Source organism: Fibroporia radiculosa, assembly GCF_000313525.1.
Source record: "Fibroporia radiculosa TFFH 294 genomic supercontigs, scaffold3198, whole genome shotgun sequence".
Lineage (NCBI taxonomy): Eukaryota > Fungi > Basidiomycota > Agaricomycetes > Polyporales > Fibroporiaceae > Fibroporia > Fibroporia radiculosa.
In genome coordinates, this window is record NW_012133378.1 from 75,965 (window position 1) to 94,474 (window position 18,510).

The 18,510-nt window shown below is 50.3% G+C and overlaps 5 protein-coding genes across 5 annotated transcripts; 1 reads left to right on the forward strand and 4 right to left on the reverse strand.

The window, feature by feature from the left end:
- Positions 1-2,239: 2,239 nt before the first annotated feature.
- On the reverse strand, positions 2,240-4,041 carry FIBRA_04575 (uncharacterized protein; the record flags this gene model as incomplete). The annotated part of the gene is made up of 2 exons (XM_012326368.1): positions 2,240-3,173; positions 3,224-4,041. The coding sequence occupies 2 exons, from the start codon at positions 4,039-4,041 to the stop codon at positions 2,240-2,242; spliced, it is 1,752 nt and encodes a 583-aa protein (XP_012181758.1).
- Positions 4,042-5,395: 1,354 nt separating this feature from the next.
- FIBRA_04576 (uncharacterized protein) lies at positions 5,396-6,630 on the reverse strand (the record flags this gene model as incomplete). The annotated part of the gene is made up of 5 exons (XM_012326369.1): positions 5,396-5,581; positions 5,638-5,756; positions 5,822-6,086; positions 6,146-6,198; positions 6,273-6,630. 5 exons carry the CDS (start codon positions 6,628-6,630, stop codon positions 5,396-5,398), a joined length of 981 nt encoding a protein of 326 aa, XP_012181759.1.
- A 222-nt stretch (positions 6,631-6,852) lies between these two features.
- Positions 6,853-8,737, forward strand: FIBRA_04577 (uncharacterized protein; the record flags this gene model as incomplete). The annotated part of the gene is made up of 11 exons (XM_012326370.1): positions 6,853-7,092; positions 7,142-7,167; positions 7,221-7,299; positions 7,347-7,355; positions 7,408-7,463; positions 7,519-7,526; positions 7,574-7,689; positions 7,749-7,935; positions 7,984-8,221; positions 8,289-8,556; positions 8,615-8,737. The coding sequence occupies 11 exons, from the start codon at positions 6,853-6,855 to the stop codon at positions 8,735-8,737; spliced, it is 1,350 nt and encodes a 449-aa protein (XP_012181760.1).
- A 503-nt stretch (positions 8,738-9,240) lies between these two features.
- FIBRA_04578 (uncharacterized protein) lies at positions 9,241-11,342 on the reverse strand (the record flags this gene model as incomplete). Its single annotated transcript, XM_012326371.1, has 7 exons — positions 9,241-9,537; positions 9,594-10,286; positions 10,311-10,476; positions 10,519-10,623; positions 10,679-10,979; positions 11,061-11,166; positions 11,226-11,342. The coding sequence occupies 7 exons, from the start codon at positions 11,340-11,342 to the stop codon at positions 9,241-9,243; spliced, it is 1,785 nt and encodes a 594-aa protein (XP_012181761.1).
- A 1,489-nt stretch (positions 11,343-12,831) lies between these two features.
- FIBRA_04579 (uncharacterized protein) lies at positions 12,832-13,871 on the reverse strand (the record flags this gene model as incomplete). The annotated part of the gene is made up of 7 exons (XM_012326372.1): positions 12,832-12,881; positions 12,940-13,055; positions 13,110-13,175; positions 13,235-13,285; positions 13,353-13,511; positions 13,576-13,652; positions 13,704-13,871. 7 exons carry the CDS (start codon positions 13,869-13,871, stop codon positions 12,832-12,834), a joined length of 687 nt encoding a protein of 228 aa, XP_012181762.1.
- Between the last annotated feature and the right edge of the window lie 4,639 nt (positions 13,872-18,510).

Genomic DNA, 18,510 nt, shown 5'->3' on the forward strand with positions numbered 1-18,510 from the left:
AGGAGATCCTATTATTATGGCACTGAAACTGTGAGAACAGCTCATAGCTTGAAAAGTATTGCCGCATACCATCAGTGAGCCCTCTGGGAAAATGGGATATCAGGTGGGGTTGCTTCGGCGGCGCTATTTGATCATGAGCCCTTGTCGTCGTTGAAATGCTCTGTAAGATAGTCGTATTCGACGATGTCTTGTTGTCAACTCATTGACGCGAAGATCTCTGGCGGCTTTCACACGATCGCAATATCTCAGTGAGAATGCTTTCTCCTCGTTGGCCACCTTCTGACTTCACCTAGGCGACGAGGCAGGAGACTATCCGGAGCAAGGCTTTCAGTTGCAAATCTGTAATTGCTTACCGACCAATTGCTTACTGTATGCTCCGTCAATTCAGAGCTCGCTGCGAAGTCATGCTAAAGATATGCTTCACACAGTCTCGACCAAGAATGTGGTAATCCTCTGTGTCTTTCCGGTGGACTTGACAAATTATAGAATCAGATATGCACTTCGGACGAATATCATAGTGGCTCACAATGTAGTTTATGGGCTCCAGCTTACTAACCGTAATTTGCCATACGCTGTTCGCGCCGTCCGGATAGTGCACCACCAGACACTTCCCTTTATCCGAAGTATAGTTCCGTCCAAAACGTCAAATTACGCCACACGAGGCTGGACTTTCGCCAGCAACCAAGCCATGTTCTTCCCGACCAAGAAGCATTCAAACGCAGCTCGTAGGACTTTCTTGAGAAAATCGCTGAGTTCATTTGCAATGAGTATCGCTGGTTGACGCTATGTCACCAAAGTGCGACAATTTGGCGAGTATCTCAACAACTCGATAGATGTGGATGCGAGACAGATACCCTTATTCTGCGACCTATCCCTGTCCATGCCGGCTACGCCAAGCATCAGATGTAGAATTCCCAGAGATTCTGCGGATTCGCTGCAATTCGTGTGATCTGTCGACAGTCCACATAGGGAAGTTAGCCGATATTTCAGTGTAGGTGATTGTGAGCTATTCGGAGCGAGCTCGTCACTGCGAGTATGTGGCAGGTTGGATCGATCTGGTAAGCAACAAAACTGCATTCAGCTGGCAGCTCTGCTAAATTTTACCTCGCGTGAACTTACAATACTTTGCACACGGCGGAAACAATTGTCAAATAGTCTCTCCATCGTCTTGTGGACCTACTCGTCGTTGGCAAAGAGGGTCGTGGCAATTACCGGATTGTCAAGCAACTAGCGAAACCCCAGTCCCCACCAGCAAGCTAGCCTGACGTCTCTGATATTGGAGGGATATACTCCGTCTCGATAAAGTAGTGAGAGAACTGCGCAAGCTCGAGTCTTCCAGCGGCTATGAAAAGTAGACAGAGAAGCTGCATGTAGCATCATTTCAGTGAGAACAGCTGGAGATGAGAGGATGTCGCCGCTTCCGCGTTTTCCGCTGTACAAATCATGTCGCATGGATCAAAAGAGCTCTATTATCAAAGACTGGGTGCGACTCGTAATAGATCACAAGGCGTGGTGAGCCTAGCGCGATGGTGATGAGATGACTGGGAATAACGAACGAGGAAACTTGGATAGCGTGCTATACATAGTCATTGTCGGGGTTAGACTCGTTGCATGTTGTATGCTGAAGTTCAGCACCGCCCCGGAGTACACGCCTTTGATCTCGGAGCTTACTTGGTTGATCTCGTAGTCTGCAGGCAAGCCCATTGCGTGTTCAGGGCCGAATGCAAAGGATAGCGACTACCAACATGTACTGGTACAGGAGGACAAGAGACAAGTTCAAACTATACTGTGTGTAAATCGAAGTCACAATAACGTCTACCTGCAAGCAAAGACACAGGCTGGTAAAACATGACGGATCAATCCCAGATTGTTCCTAGCAAGAGAGTCAAGACGATGGTACAAGAAAGATTATATCCACCCGCATGGACGTCAGAGTCAGACCCGATGATATGTACTCTGGAGCATCGTTCCGTGGATCGTGATGAACCCAAGTGCAAGCCGAGGGTTGGATCAAACGTGCACAGAGATACCGATGCTCGACCGCTTGGTCAAAGCCGCGTCGGACTACCAGTTTCTATCCGGCGCCAACGCACGCGTGCCAATCTCATCCCTTGAGCGGTCTGACTCCGGGGGTGTCGCGAATGGGCACGCGTCGAGCGCACCGAAACTGAGACAGAGGCTCTGCCTCGATTTAAGTCCGCTCCAATATTATATTCCACAGCTAGTATCTGACATCGCATCACAACGGGGACGGGAGCGGGGTCTGCATTGGCGACGAGGGCACAAGCGCCTGCGGCGGCTCGCGATAGACCTGCATGCTTGGCGACCGTCCATGTGTGCCCGCGGGCGAGCGTAACGAGTACAAGGACGAGGTGGCCGAATGGCCAAGGGCAAGGGTCGGGGGGCGCACGCGCACATGCACACCGGGCGGGGTCGCCGGTAATGCAGGGCTGTGCGTCACCTCGCGCCCCGCTAAGTACGCGCTCATGCGCACCGTCTCCTGGTCCATCAGCACATTCCTAGGCAAAGGCGGGATAGCAGGGTCCGTGCTGTCACCGGCAGAGTAACGTTCGGTCATGTCGAGAATGTGCTCGATGTCGACGGTGGAGATCGTTGTTGTTGGAGAGGTAGGCACACCTCGTTGCGAGCGAGTGCTGCGAAGAGTCTGAGAACGGGATATAGGCAGTGGTGTGGTTCTACTAGCGGAAGCATCGGCAAATTGAGGGAGAGGGGACAACGGAGAAGACATCTGTAGAGGTATCGCGAACGTGGAACTGTGAGCGCTGCGGTCCCTTGAACTAAAAGTACTCGAGCGTGGGGTATTCGATCGACGACTAGCTGATCCCGGCGTAGTAGGCGATGAGAGCCAGAGATTGGAGTTAGTGTATAGCGGGTTCTTCACGTAGCCCGTTGTCTCGTCCGCTCGAGCGCTGCTGAGCGACCATGTCGACCCAGCAGGGGGAATGGAGGGCCGCGCTGTTGAAGACGAAGCTTTCGGAGGTTCTGGCAGTATCTCTTTCTCTCCACGCGAAGTATATGGGCCACCCTGCTCCATGTATCGGACAGCAGATTTGCTTGCCTTGCGACGGGACCAATAGAGCCAGAAGGCCATGGCGAGCACAATCACCACTACTACAGTCCCAGAAACCGCTGCAATAGCTATGATAGAGCCCCTACGAATTTGGTTAGCTCCAGTAAAAACAAAGCAGTGGCTGGGACGTACTGCGAAAGAGTCTGTGACCGATTCGTTTCTTCCATAGACATAGCGGTAGTACTTGAACTCGTGTACATTGTAGAGTTGGAAGGCGGAGTACTGGAGGGAATTTCGCCTGAAGTGGTCGTTGATGGGATACATGTCCCACTGCTCTCGTCCGAGCCGCCTACTGTCAACAGGCTGCTGGTCTCGCTGAGCCCGCTATTGTCAGACACAAGCAGAATGACTTTTGTGCCTTGAAGGGCATCCATGACATATGTCGCAGTGCCAGTATTGGAGGAACTCTGGTTCACAAGGAAAGAAGTGCCCCCTGGGGTGAAAGCACGAACGGAAGGTGCGGAAGTCACCTCAGACGTATTGAAGCCCACACTAAAAGGCTCGCATTGGGACAGCTCTCCGGTGACTACGAAGGCATCGGCATTCGCAGAGCTGCTTTGCTCGGAGTGAAGGCAGAACGTGCTGTTGAACGGTCCTACCTTGATCACGTCCGAGGTCAGACCTGCGGGAGCTCCGTTGGCGTCGTCGAGGGATGCAACAAATTCGGTGCCTGCGGGAAAAGGTATGAACGTGATTGCATGGCCTGTTCCAGTGGTCGCATTCCAAGAAGAGGCGGGAAGATTAACAGAAAAGGGTGTCGAGTCGAGTGGGACGACGGTCAGTTTTAGCGGCAGCGCAGAGGGGAGCTGGCCCCCGGAAAATTCGATAGAAAAAGGAGTGCACTGCAGCACAGAAGAAAAGGTGACGAAATCGAAAGTCGAAAGAGCGGCCTGAGGACCCAAGGCCAGCAAGGAAAGGCCGACCAGGGCGAGACGATGGAAAGGCGACATGGGCTAAGGAGCGGTCTTGGTCTTGACCCGGCAAGACACGCCTAGTTCAGGTAAGAACGAAGTCCTGGTGGTACATCCAGTACACCTGGCCCGACTGAGCAGCGGGGAGAGTGCAAATGGGCAGTCCAGAGACGCCGGCGCGGTTGTCAAGAAGGAATCACCCGTCATGGTTCTGGCTACGGGCGGGATCATTGCTGATAAGCGGTGTTCGAGAAGTCCACGCTGGGTCCAGCGAGGCGAACGGATTTGTGTCTGTGAGAGGATACGATGAGAACGAGGACGTGAAGACAACAAATGACGGAGCTCAGGTCCAGCAACCGTCGCGGCCAGCACGCACAATCGCCACGGCCGGAGTCTATCGCCTCCTCCATTGCAGCTGCCTCGAACGAGACGCCTGGAGTTGTTTGTTCTTCCAAGGCACGGAACACACGCTGCCCCAGGTGCGGCATTCTTTCAAGGGCCATAACGACAGTATCAACAATGTGCCACAATCCTCAGCGCGTCCCGGATTGGTCCGTCCTTGCTATGGAGACGGCGATCATTACTTATCTTCACTGTTCAGAAACCAGCTTGCTGATTACAGTAATCACATCGCGGGGCCGTCGCACCCGTATCTTGGTCAAAAAGTTTGTACACTCTGGCAAGGCCGCAGTGGCTACTTGATGTCATCTCAAGGCGACTGGCGCAGTGCTCGACGCAACCACGCCTATTATTACTGTGATCTTGGGGGCTTCGTGCTGCTTCAACCACAAAGTGATCAGAAACCCGTCTACTGGCTCTCACACAATGGCAAAACGTCCTCCAGCACCGCTGATAACACCGTCAGGCCGATCTGCGCTTCTCCTGGGTGCATGTCTTCATTGTGTCACTGGTTGTCACGGAGAGACAACCCATCTTTGCTCCTCTCCGTGCCGGCGACGTCACATGTTCTGTCATTCAGGCCTTTACGAGAAAGTTCTGGCATTCGGACCAACTAGCGGTGTTTTCTGTGTTCGGAAACGGAGCGCAAGTACTGGACTTTGTGGTGCGCAGAATGTAGACTGCCCTGACATCGCCGCATCTCCAACATGCGGTACTGGTAAACGTATGTACGTGCGCATGTCTTTTCTGCACGGATGCGTTGATATAAGCAAACGACAACCGGATTAACCATTAAGACCTTGCAGATTCAGCACAAGATCAGCCCTATAATCTATGAGTAACAATACAGCAGGACTTAGCAATATACTCAATGAGCACGTCGAAAATACACCTATTTCACAGCGTCGGGCCTCTCGACGCACCGATATTCTCCGACTCGCATCTACATAACTTACGCAATATCACACGCCGGCGATATGCTGAAAGCGGAGTCTTAGAGTGGCTGACGAGGGTCCGCATTGCGCACTAGGATTCGTGCGTTGTTCACGAACGCGCGTATAAGCTCGTCGAATGCCCCGCGCACTTCCTCGGGCGCAGACGGGTCGTTGCGCTTCGAGGCAACGTAGACAAGGTAGTCTGAGCGAGCCACCTCGATCTCGAGCTCATGTAGGACCTCAGGCTGTCAAGAGCGACAGACTTAGACAGGATTTCACGAGACAAGAACTGCGCGATTACCTGTGACGATGTACCAGTAGAAGACGTGACTTGTGTCAGGTCGATCACGAATTCTTCATGGCTATAGCTGAGTCTGTCTTTTTTGCGCGTATGTGTTGCGGTTCCTATTGGCTGGGGAACTGCATGTTGGACGGTTCCCACGTGGTGTCATCGTCATGAGCGAAAATATCTGAGATGAACGCACCTGGAATTTCCACATTAACACTTATGCGCCAGTCCGCAACCCGCTTCGGACAGTATATATCCAAGTCTCCTAGGCGCACTTTGCGCATGCAAGCCACTACCGTGCCGGTGTTTTCGTCCCGCGTGACCCGCACACGATCACGACTGCCGTCAGGGTTGTAGAAAGAGTCAATGAGATGAAGATGCGCATAGGATATAGGAGATTGGGGGATTGGGGGATTGAGCTTGAGTTGATTCAGACGCCCGTTAAAGTACTGATGTTGTTTCTGCAAAACCAGCTATGCATGAGACGTGATGCACGGAAGACAGTACCAGCGAATCTTACTGGTGACATGTTTGACTCAAAACGGTAGTCCAAGACACTCTTTGCCGGCAGTACTATGAAGGTGAAGACGTGTGATAAGTCAAAGGACCAACTGAATTGCCATCAAATTGCATATGGATGCACGCACTTGTCTCGACCCTTGATGGCAGCTGCAGCCTCTGACCCGTAGTTTTGTCTCGTAGCACTCCTATTTTGGCCTCCAGCTCTACCTTCCCTGCGCCTTCCCAGGTCCGGATTGTCTCGTGGACAAAATCTGCAACCTCGAGAATAAATTCATCCAGCGGCTCGACTCCAAGGATAGAGAGCGACAACAGCGGCAGAGGTGGTGTGTGAGTAGAGCCGTTTCTGTTCCCGTTGCTCATGTGAGTGGAATTGGTTGAAGTCGAAGTGTATGGTTCAGAGGGTGGGGGAGTGCGGCGGGCGCGTTTGAGTGGTCTACGTGTGTCGTGTTCGGTGTCGTCAGGCGAATAATCTCTGGTGTCCATGCTTTGGTGGTCGTCGAGAGGCTCTACGCCGAGGTCGAATCAGAGGGCGAGAGTGTGCATCGCAGGTGGTGCCCAGTGCGAGGTCACAGTGGCTCGGAAGCGGGGACGGGTTGGCGCGCGCACGAGACCGAGTCTCAGCCAACCAAAACGGGCTGAAACGCGCCCGGGCGCGTCTCATAAGACCCGTCCGACATTGCAGAATGTCCATCCCGCTCCTCTACTATGCTCCGAACAGCGCGCCTTTCACGTTCAGCCCTCTGTTTTATCACCAAATATTCTGCGCAAAGGAGTGCCGCGGTGCTGTACTCCGTGGAAGCGTACGGCCATCTTCCCTCGACGAGCTCGCCCATTACACCAACCCTCAAGTTCTTCAACTCGGTCGACCAGGACGGCGGGCCAATTCCTACCTATCGCATACTTGATGGCGCAGGAAAGCCTCTCGACGACGCGCAGATGCCCGAGGTGCGTCGGAAAGCATAATCATGGATAGTGGATCCTGAATTCCGCGGAGGTCGACGAGGCATTGGCGAGGAGAATGTAAACTTCAGTACCCTAGATGCGTATCTTGGATATTCATTAGCTCACATCAGGTACGAAAACATGGTCAAGATACCATCAGTTGACAACGTCATGATGAACCTTCACCGACAAGGCAGAATCTCATTCTATGTGAGTCCGGCAGCCGTCAGGCTTTGCTTCTACTGATGTTGGCACAGGTGACATCCGTGAGTCAAAGTTCTAAGTATTTGAAAGATCTGAGGCTCAGCAATTTGCTAGTATGGCGAAGAGGCCACTCTCACGGGGACCGCTGCAGCATTGGCTGATGATGATGAGTGAGTGCCAGTCTCACCCTACCATGGGAGACTACAGTGCTAATAATACTTTGAGAGTGCTTGGTTTGTGTATACAACTGATGTATAGTTAGTGTGTTGACGGCGCATAGGACAATACCGGGAGTCTGGTGTGCTCTATTGGCGCGGGTTCACCTGCGATGACTTAGTGAACAACTGCCTTGGCACAATTGCTGACCCATGCTCAGCAGGTAAACAAATGCCCATGGTTGGTCTCTCGCAGTTTGTGCTATCCTCCGATCAGTCGCATCTGATCCTGCTCTGTAGCATCTGGGCTCACCAAAGCATCACTTTCATCAAATATCATCGCCCTTGGCTACTCAGATCCCACAGGGCGCAGGAGTTGGCTTCGCTCTGAAGCGCGATCCCGCTCGCCGAGGCAAGAATTGTGCCGTTGTATGGTTCGGAGAAGGAGCTGCATCTGAAGGAGACTTTCATGCAGGTCTGCTCTTCGGTGAGTATTGAACAGGCTCGCAACATGGCGCCGTTAACACTCTCTTAGCCTCCACAATTCCTTCTCCCACACTTTTCATCGCACGCAACAACGGGTTTGCCATTTCGACTCCAACAGCGGAGCAGTACCACGGTGATGGCATCGCATCCCGTGGCCCAGGCTACGGAATACACACTGTGCGTGTCGATGGGAATGATGTTCTCGCGATGTACGCCGCCATCAAAGAAGCGCGGAGGCTCTGCATCGAAGAGGGGCGCGCCGTCCTTGTCGAGGCAATGACCTACCGGTATGTGTCCCGTCGCAAAGATCACAAGCGCAAAATTAATAGGAACTGATTAATTACCGAATTTCAGCGTCGGCCACCATTCAACGTCCGACGATTCCTTCGCGTACCGTCCCCGTCAGGAAGTCGAGGATCGGAAGCGGATGGACAACCCGATCGCGCGCTTCCGGCGATACCTTGAAGACCGTGGATGGTGGTCAGAAGAGGAGGAAGCGGCACTGAAGGCTAAGTTGAAGGAAGAGATCATGGGTGCATTTTTTCGCGCGGAGAAGCTGCCTAAGGGTGAGCTAGGCAATATGTTCAAAGACGTCTATGCTGGCGAAGAACCGTGGACAATCGTCAGTGTGTCCCTTTGTCCTACAGCTACTCCTTCTAATGACATGCCATGGCTTTCAGAAGGAGAATAGGGCGGAGCTTGCACGGCTGCTCAAGAAGTACGGGAAGACATGGGCTCCGTGGAGAACTGAGCTACAAAAGCATGAAGGTGCTGGGAAGGACATCACTGGCGAGGAGCTCTAAGGCGGGAGAGTGTGTAGCATGTCTATCTTGGTCGTGGATTATAGAGCACATATAGTAAGCAGCAATTGTGGTCTCCCGATGAGCCCATGGCCGCAGTCGATGGTCTGAAGTCTACCAAGCACAGGTGTATCAAATTAATAAGTCTTTCTTCTAAGAACACCAGTTTCGCAGAATGTACCCCATTATAAGTGTCTTTAATGTCAACGCCACCGGTCGAACGCTGTCGGTTCGGTTCAATTCCAGTCCATTCAACTAGTTATACCCACAAATGCAAGCAGATCATCACGGTAGACCTCCAGGGCAACCACACAAGCTAAGATAGGCGACCCGAGCCCTCCGGTCAGTGAGCGTATACAGACACAGCGACCGATACAAACCTGATGAAACTATCTCTTGGTACCAGATGAGAGGCTCAAAAGTATCTGTACGAACTTTCTTGATTCGCATGGATCAATCTTGTTATAGTGTGACGGCGTCGCGACCGACCAGCAAGGCGCCGTCATCTAACGGGGGAACTTCACTAACCCACCACGAACATTGTTTCGGAGAAGCGCATTGTCTATCCGGTCGTAGCAATTGTTGTCGAGAGTCCAGGTTGATTTCAGACGCTGAACGAGGCTCAGATTCGTGGGGTCTTGTCGGGAGTGCTCCTCGTACAGGTCGGTCCTGCCACCAGGGAGATAGGCATAATTTGCTTTGCTGTCGACAACGGCGTGTATACTGGACGAACAGCTCGTGACGTTGATGGCGTAGCGCGGGTGATCGATCTTGTCCGAGTCGTCGTCTTCCGTCAAGTTACTCTGTAAGTTGTGGGGGTGCCCTGCATTTTAAACGGGGATGAGTTGGGGTTAGCTACGGTGGTATCATGGTACTGCCCTTTGAGCTCGCCGTTCCTACTCCCAATTGCATTACCAGAGTGATATAAGGGCGTTTGTCGTCCGAGCTGGGCGAAAAAAATGCCATATTTTTGGTTAAGCACTGCCTGATCAATGACCCAACCATATCGTGTATCCATATTTCTGACTTGTATAAGCATCGCTGTCATGGCGTTCTCTGCTAGATTCTCATTTCGAAGGATTGTTGGAATGATGATGTCGATGATGGGACTGTTCGAGCTGCATTGCATTGCCATCCCGCGCATCATTGCTGCCCACAGTCCATACGTATTGGTGATCGTCTCGTCATCGCTCCTGGCGAAATGTTTGAATCGCACGTACGCGTCTTCGAACACATCTGCGAGCGTTGTCCCTTGAGGCTGATTGTCTGGACGACTGCTTTTGATCGCTTCCATGTGCGTCTTGCCGAAAAGAGCCTCCAAGAAGTCAAGCAAGCGAACCGGCCAGTTAATCCTCTCGCCGTCGCCGTTGCATTTGTCCACCCGCGCCTTCTTGAAAGCGGCGTCGAAGGTTTGGATTAGTATCAATCGAGCTACAAGCTCCCCTCTTTCTCCCTTTGAAATAAGGCCATCGCGCACATGCTGACTGAGAATGTCTGAAACTCTCCAGCTCTCCTTCCTCTTCTCTTTCCCTTCTACTTCCCCCTCCTTCTCCTTCTCCTGTCATATCTCCATCACCTGCGCAGCAGCCTCCGCAAAAGTAGGCTCAGAAGGATACCCAGAATACATATACTGCCGATGCTTGGGAACGCTGAAGGCAATGCGCATGTGCCCGTCCACCATTTCAGTTTCTAGATGTCTGACATATTCCTGACGGTGTTCCATGTCCAATAACAAGTGGGAGCTTAAGACTGACAACCGTGTCAGCATTTTCTGGGTTTCATACCCTGCATCGGCGTAGTAATTATTGAATCCGGTCAACTTCGATAGAGCAAAGCTGATTGGCGAGTTGCGGACGTCCAGGTTACCACGTTTGTAAAGCGCAAACCACCTGAAATCGGAGTCAACGTTAGATACCCGTAACATGGTTTAAATGAACCACTTACAGGGGACGTCCAAATCGACAGACAACTGAGAGATCAAAGGCTTCACTAAGTTTGAATTGTCTATCTTTGATGAACGGTTTGTCGTCTTGCAAACAATCGAAAGGGAGCTCGGTATACGGCGCCTGGAGGTAATCCCGTGCAACTCTGCGCACACGGTCTGATAAATGTTTCTCTTGTGTTGGGGAGAATTCATGCATGCGCGAATTAGTCGACAAGGCAATGGCGAATAGTCGAACACTAAGAAAGCAGTTCGATTCAGACGTAAGTGCGTCAAATCGCGACTTTGACATTCCCCCCTGTGCTGTACCAATGTGGCGTTTGTCAGAGTGTGGGTTTCATCAAAGTATAGAATCATCGTTGGCGACTGCGACTGATTTCCTACCACATGGGTCTTGATCCAGGATACTAGTTCCTCTCACAGCTTTAGAAGCGCATTTCTCGAGCTGCGTTGTCTTCTCGGTGTCTAGGCCCCGTGCGGTGCCTAGTTGCTGCAATACACGTAGTGAACCTGAGCGTCAAGCACGTCACACACCAAAACGACACGCACCATGGTAGCAACTCGTACAACATCTGCATACAACTTCTCGCGCGTGCATTGACCTTGTGTGTTGCGAGCGAGCTCCCTTCGCCAGGCGAATGCAAGGTCCTTAGCTGTATCAAACATCTCGTCTGGAAAAATCTCCGAGAAAAGTATCTCGAAGAATACGCAGTCATTGTCGCGCGCATGTTCACATGTCGTGAAATGTGTATTTATAAGAAAGGCTACAATGGATATGTCCGGGGGAGGATATGCATACCCTACAGGACATTAAAGTCATAGTGATGGTAAGAAAGCGCAATTAATCACCTATGTTCGCAGCCGCATCATGGACATTGAATGGGATCGTGAAGATCAACTTAGCAAATTCATCGACCGTCCGAGATTTTCCAGTCCCAGAACTTTGGACTAGAGGTAGATAATTGGCGTACGATCGGTTCGATCGTACGTGTCCGCTCATATTGCTGATGATACGAAACAACATTTCATGGTGATGACCTTCAAAGGGCAATTCCCAAGCATGCTCGGTAGCTAGCCATGTGTTGGTGCACACTTTGTAGGGCGTTGGAGTGACCGCACACCTAGTTCTAAACGATATCAATCGTCAGTCAGTAGCAAAAATATACAACTAGAGCTGGTACCCACTTTCAGAAGCTTTCACTTAGCCTCATATTGGCTTTCTTGGGTTGAAATATCTATATGAACCGTCAATTTATCAAGAGCGAGACACATGGAAATAATGATACATACTTAGGCGAAGCACTTCAGAGAAATCTTGGGATTCTACTGCTTTCGCCAAAATGTTTCCGAAAAGGGGGATTTTGCACAACGAGTGACATTCGCAACACCTCTCGTATTTCGGGTCAGCGTTCGCACCTAACGATATCATAGCTTGTACGACAACATTACTAATTGCTGCCGATGTGGGAATGAGCTGCCAGTATTCTTGTGGACAGTGTTCAGGAAAATCAGTCGTGATAGCAGCGTTTATTGCGGCGCGGTCGCCATTAGTAGAGAGTCTATCATTCGACACTGGCGTGAGCGTAGCCGTGCCCGAAACTGAGCCATGTCTGTAGCCTAAGAGTAGCTTTTAATGAGCCATGGTTGACTCGGTTCGGCCGACGTTCAAAATCGATAACATCACATGACCCACTGGGATGGCCGCACCGCGATCTCCGATCGGCCAGGAGTGCTGTAAGCGGCCAAACCGATGCCTAACCACCGTATTGACGGTAAACTGGTTCCTTCGCTCTAGCGACTTCCACTCCCTCCGAGAACCGGCTAGCGCGCCGATATACATTTGGGCGAAAGTATTCGCGCTTTCGGTATCACGATATTGCATGCTGGCTCTGATCGCTGTCATGTCTCTAACGTAAGTGCCAACTCAGGCTTTTGCCGTATCCTATCTCTTCACCGAAGAGTGGCCTCTAGAAAACACACGAATGTTCACTCCGCGCTTGTGGAGGACCATCATAGAGCCGAGGCACCGTTTAGGCCTCGGTCATACAATATACACCCTTCATGCTGAGCATTTCAATGAAAATCATATATTGTGATCCACCATGTATATCACAAGTATAGATCTTCACCCCTCCTGTGCCTCAAATGATGTCTCTCACTCGATCGTCACGGTCAGCAGAGTGACAATTCCATCGACGGCGATACCTACACGAAGAGTGAGTGGATATCATTTGAGCATTCAGAAAACGCGTCGAAACAATACCATGATTTACACCCGTACTACCGGCTGGCATCAAACCAGTAATGTTTTCGGCAACTGTATTGTAAGTTACACCATTGTAGCTGGTAGTACCCATAGCTGCAGCGGAGAAGTCGTCGCTTAATAGTAAGTCGTCAGAGCCAATTACAGTGCAAGCGCTGATAGGAATTTACCGGCCAATATCATAGCCATTTGGAACAATTGTATGATCCTCTATTACATCTTCCTCTCTCGATACGCTGCAGGCAGACTATGAGCATCGTGAAACATAGAGAACACAATGGACCGATTAACTCACGCCAAGAATAATGCGCCGCTGTCAGCTTCTGTGCCATTTTGTACGAAGACTCTGTACGGTGATTCAATACTCAATGCCGACAATGATGGAAAATCATCCAGCCCTAGCTGAATCTCACCTGAAGTGGTTTCCGCCGATGAGAGTCTCAAGACAGGTCCCTGCGGCTGCGCTACCGTAATCTTCGCGCAACTCAATCGTCTGATTTACCCAACCGTTACCATCTCCTAGGTTGGCACTCATTGGAGCTCCGAGATGTATTCCAAGGCATTCGATGGAGCTAAGAATTGTAATCAGGGCGCATTTAGTGTGGAAGGCCTCTAATTCCGCTGAACACTACTCACAATCCGATTGCACGAGCGAAATTGATGATGCCATCCTCATTGAGCACTTCTGGTGAACTCAAGCCAGAGATAATCACCTGGTAAATCCCTTAGTCTCATCGGTCTCAAGAGTGGTCAAGAGATATCACATTAAGAGGCTCGCCATAACCATCGTTTGCATTGTCAAACATGGAACCGCCGCCGTTGGTGGGGTCATAGTACGCGACCGTGCCGCGCCTCTGAGAAGCAGTCCCAATGTAGGTCGCCAGCGATGATGAGATAAGAAGAGCTGCAGCGATCGCCTGAAGTGCAACCATGTTCACTGAGATTAGTGTGCGATTAGCAGAGGCACTTTTGTTGGGAGGCACTTTCGCTGGAAAAGAATGCACGAGAACATGGGTATATATACTCTCGAGCAGCAGCGCAGATATTCTCTAAACGAGTTCCAGATGCACATGCTACATAGGCATGAACCGCAAGGTGCCTAGAAGCCTATATGAACACCATATGCCGCACAGAAATAGAAGACCATGCTTGTGAGAGGAAGAAGAAAGGTCAAAACGGGTATCATGCGGGAACTCAACTGTTCTCACAATAGGGCGAATTGGACCATTCGTCTGATTTATTAGGAGAGGCCTCAGACTTATCTGATAAAATTGTTTCGATCAGCCAAGTATGCACGTTGGTCAGTCTTAGCTTAACGGATACAATGTACCCGCACGTTGACACTCACAGAAATCGGAACTCAGCTCATCAGCCGCGCTGCAGCACTGGGAGCAGCGAGAGAAGGATACTTTCATCTTATGAACGTGCATGCATGGTGGTCATGCTACCCATGTCGTTCCCACGAGCGCTTCGTCTGCCTTCTCGCCGAGAGACCCGCTCGTGGCACGAGAAATTGAATTTGCGATATGGGTACGGGTCAGACGTGATGCGGCAAGCCGAATGACGAACGTAACGGAAAATAGCTACCCGGTATCTTGTGTGAAATCCACTCCGACGGCACGGGAGGGTACTTGCAGCGTCTTGTTGAGATCAGCATAAGATAACACAAGTCGACTGACTAGGGAACGCATGTAGATAGTCCAGTAATCAGCATTCAACCGATAAGTCGTGATCGACAACAGAATAACTTGAACATGCATAGCCTTCTATGGGTAATCTATATTGTGATCGGGCCTGGAATTACTTAAAAAGGCTATGCCGTATAAGATTTTTGTAATCCACACGGCATGGGCCTCTGTGAATTGAAGTCGAGCCGTTCATACCGTCAGAAAGTATGCACTCCAGAGTCGCAACCTTGCTTACTCGCATTCTACTACTGCCAAAAATAGCGGCTTGTGTGAGCCCAATTATATCTCGACCAGAAAGAAGCAAATGCCTCGAACATGCATCGGAGGTATAGATTCACCCAACAACTTAGTGACGCAGATGCATGTTGCCGATGTTTGTCGCAAAAAGCAACGACGCAAGGAAGATTATTTATCCACAATTAGGGGGCTCTCTGTGTGACAGACACCAGCCGTGGTCCGTAGATCGCCTCACGGCGCGGCCACTCTTCCTCAGCGAGTGCAGACCTCGCTCAGCACGAAGGCTCTCACTGTACATCCGTGAGCCACGACTCTGACTTACATTTGTGAGTAGGCAAAGGGATAAATGCTTGATCCTCATATATCATACTCGGGAATTGAACGCATGTCTGTCGTACACATATCTAGTTTGCGATCGGGCGCCGAGCCGCGGCGATTTGAGTGCCGCCTTGCAACTTGCAAGGGCTGCAAACTTCACATGATCAGCTCTGAGTATCGTGTGACTCTTCGGTAGCCTGTTATCGTTTTAATATCTCTGGTCCCTGGAGTTTGTGCCACCTCGATTGAATCTCATACGCGAATTGACGACCACATAGGTTAGGAATCTCGAGATACAATTCATAATTTTGAATTCTGAGAGCAGTCCAAAGGGAGAGTATGGAGTGGGAGATGAGGTGTGGACACCAGTAGCCGTATGTCCGCATTTTCCATCTTGGCTCTCCTTCCCTAAGTGATGCTCAGACACTAAAAGGAGATTGGTCTGAGGAAGAGTGCCTCGTCGTCCTTCCATGAGATGCCTCTGGATTCATTTGTCACTTATGCTCAACGTGAAGGTGTCGTGTATTGGAAGTGGCCACGATTTCCTTGTCAACCGGCAGTATTCTGTCATGGATCTTGACGTCGTGGGTGCCCCATCTCATTGAACAGGGACTATCGCCAGTGTATCGCTTTGCATTCCCTGCACTATGTCCTGTCTGGTCGGAAAAGAGCTCACCGATGTTTTCCACTCGACTAATTTGTTTGAGACAAACGAAGGGCGATCACCTCTGTCTTCAATATCACACTCAAGGTGAAGCTCATTCTCGTTTATATGACATATTCCCCGGCGTCCTCATCACTTCAAATGGAAGATTAAGAAGCCAAACATGTGCGCAAGCGTGGTAATGCAATACTCGAGTTACTCCTCTCCTCATTTCCGAGCGCGATTCGGGCATCTCGTTCTCCACAATTTATACAAGGTCCCGCCTACTTTGATCAGTTCTGCTAAAGCTCAAAGATACACTCCAATTTACTTCATGGCGGTGATCTTGTCTAATGTTCAACATGTCGCGAGTCGCTTAGTGTGCGCTGCCTAAGTCAATCATGCAGCAGGTCGTATCAAAGGCGAGACTCACCGATATATCTTTGATACGTTCTTACCCTGGGTATATCGAGCCATCACTTCCATTATCTGTCGAGGTGCCGTACAAGTGAACCCCCGCAGAGAATGTGGTGCCGGTGTTTCCACTGAAGATCTTCAAATCGGCGCTGTCTGAACTACATTCGCAATCTGACCATAAGGCACCATCTATCTGCGCAATTGTCTATTGGACATTTGCTCACCGGTTCCGGGTGTATCTTTTTCGTCGAACAAAAATATCAGCCACTGCGACCAAAATTCATCTCATACATCTGTCCAACCAGCTGCATACTGCGCTTTTCTTGAAGTATGCGTGCAACCTGTCCAAATGTGCAATTGCGTACTCAAGGATTTGTCTGCCATTGTTCCAAATGTCGAAGTCCTTGAGGTCGCCGGGGGGAACACATCGTCCTCGTCATTGGCTTGTCTCGCGTCATCCATTGGCTTGTTCTCCACAATATCAATGCTCGACATATGGTCTTGTACCTTTTACTTGTTCAAAACAGTTCAGCAAGCGGTCAATACACTTCCTCGGCTCTCAACGTTGAAGCTACGGGGTGTCAGGTGGCATGAGAGTCATGGACTCCCCAACTTCGAGCTAGGTTGAAACCTCCACCTGACTAAACTCGTTCTCAAATTCAGTCAGCCCTGGTGCTACGTCGGTCCTGGAATGGCTTCTCTGTACCCCGTCGATGGATACCATCAATGTTTTGAAAATCACGACAGGAAAACGTGGGCTGAGGGAAACCTTGCCCTACTGCAAACTGTCGATGCAGTTCTGGAAAAGGATGTGTTTTGTGATCTTCGTCGCTTTAGCCTGGTACTAAACGGGAAGATACACGGACGCGGAAATATAGATTTTCAACCCCTTACAGAATCGACCACAAAATATCTTCCAATGTTACGACGTTGCGCTATGCTTGCTGAGATCCCAGCGTATAGCGCTCTGTTGGCCCCAGGATGTTGCTCGCCTCTGACTTCTTCGTATATATTGCTTTACAATACCCCGTATGCGTTGTCATATGTTGAGCTTTTATTGCTTCAGATGTAAACCCACACTCTAATGTGACAAAATACGCTATCAAAGCAGCGCGCACGATTTTTGCGCAATCTACAAGCTCATCATGGGGAGGCGTCCGAATGAGGTTGACAGCATCGACGTCAAAGTGAGTGGCACGGCGTCACGGTGCCCTAGATCTTGAAGAGGAGGGATCTAGTATGAAATCTCAACTCAGATGAAGCATTCCGCTACTAGCTAGCAGTCAACCCTGGGACCATCATCCCGCTGAATGGCTGCGCCTGATTCGTTTTTTCCACTGCTATAGTTGCTGCCAGTCGGCGCTATGATACATTCTTGACGCTGACACTTTCTTGATGCACTCAAACTGATTAGCTTCACACTAAGTAGCGACCGCATTAGTGGTGCGATGATTGAGCCATCTCAGCTGTACCTATCAGCTGTAACTATTCGGCCGACACACTTTTGATGAAGAGGTTAGCCCAACAACGCTCCCTACGGCGAGTGCAATGCTATCTTGATTATAACAGACAATAATCTCACATGCAGTAAGACCTCTCCTTGATATTATGACGCAAATTGATGTCGCACATGCCGACACTTTGATACTAGCGAGTGTCTAATTTGTTTCTTCGCCCTATCTCATACAAATACCACATGCACTACGTGTGGATATTTCATCCGAGAAGACACAAGCTCTTAAAGATGAGATGAGCGGAAACCATCCTTGTGCGACACATAGACAATATTGCTGTAGGTAAACATCTCGTGGAGCAACCTTCGGTCACTCATAACCTCTCCTTCCAGCGATCCATTATCCCCACATCTGTCTCTCTCAATCCGCGCATTTCAGTCTATAACGAGGATGCAAGCTGAAAATACGGTCAGTCGCTTTGAACTATAGTCACTATTGGCTAACTCACTGTGAGGTTATCATGAACTGCAAGGCAAAGTCCTGCAGTCATAAGGACCATCGGGCCCGATAGAACAAACTACGGTCTCGGGACAAATGGTTGCCTTCACCGGTGCCGGTGTTGGCGAGGGAAGTGCCACTACTGCCATGGTAAACGCGAGCGTTGTCACGGCGGCCAGAAGGAATTTCGTTGTGAAGCGCATCGTGATTAAGACGGAGGTTCAGGAGTGAGCTGGGATTGAGTAATGTAATGGTACTTGATGTGTCCTGTTGGTAAGATTCCTGAAGCTCAGACATCCCTTATATATTATGCAGA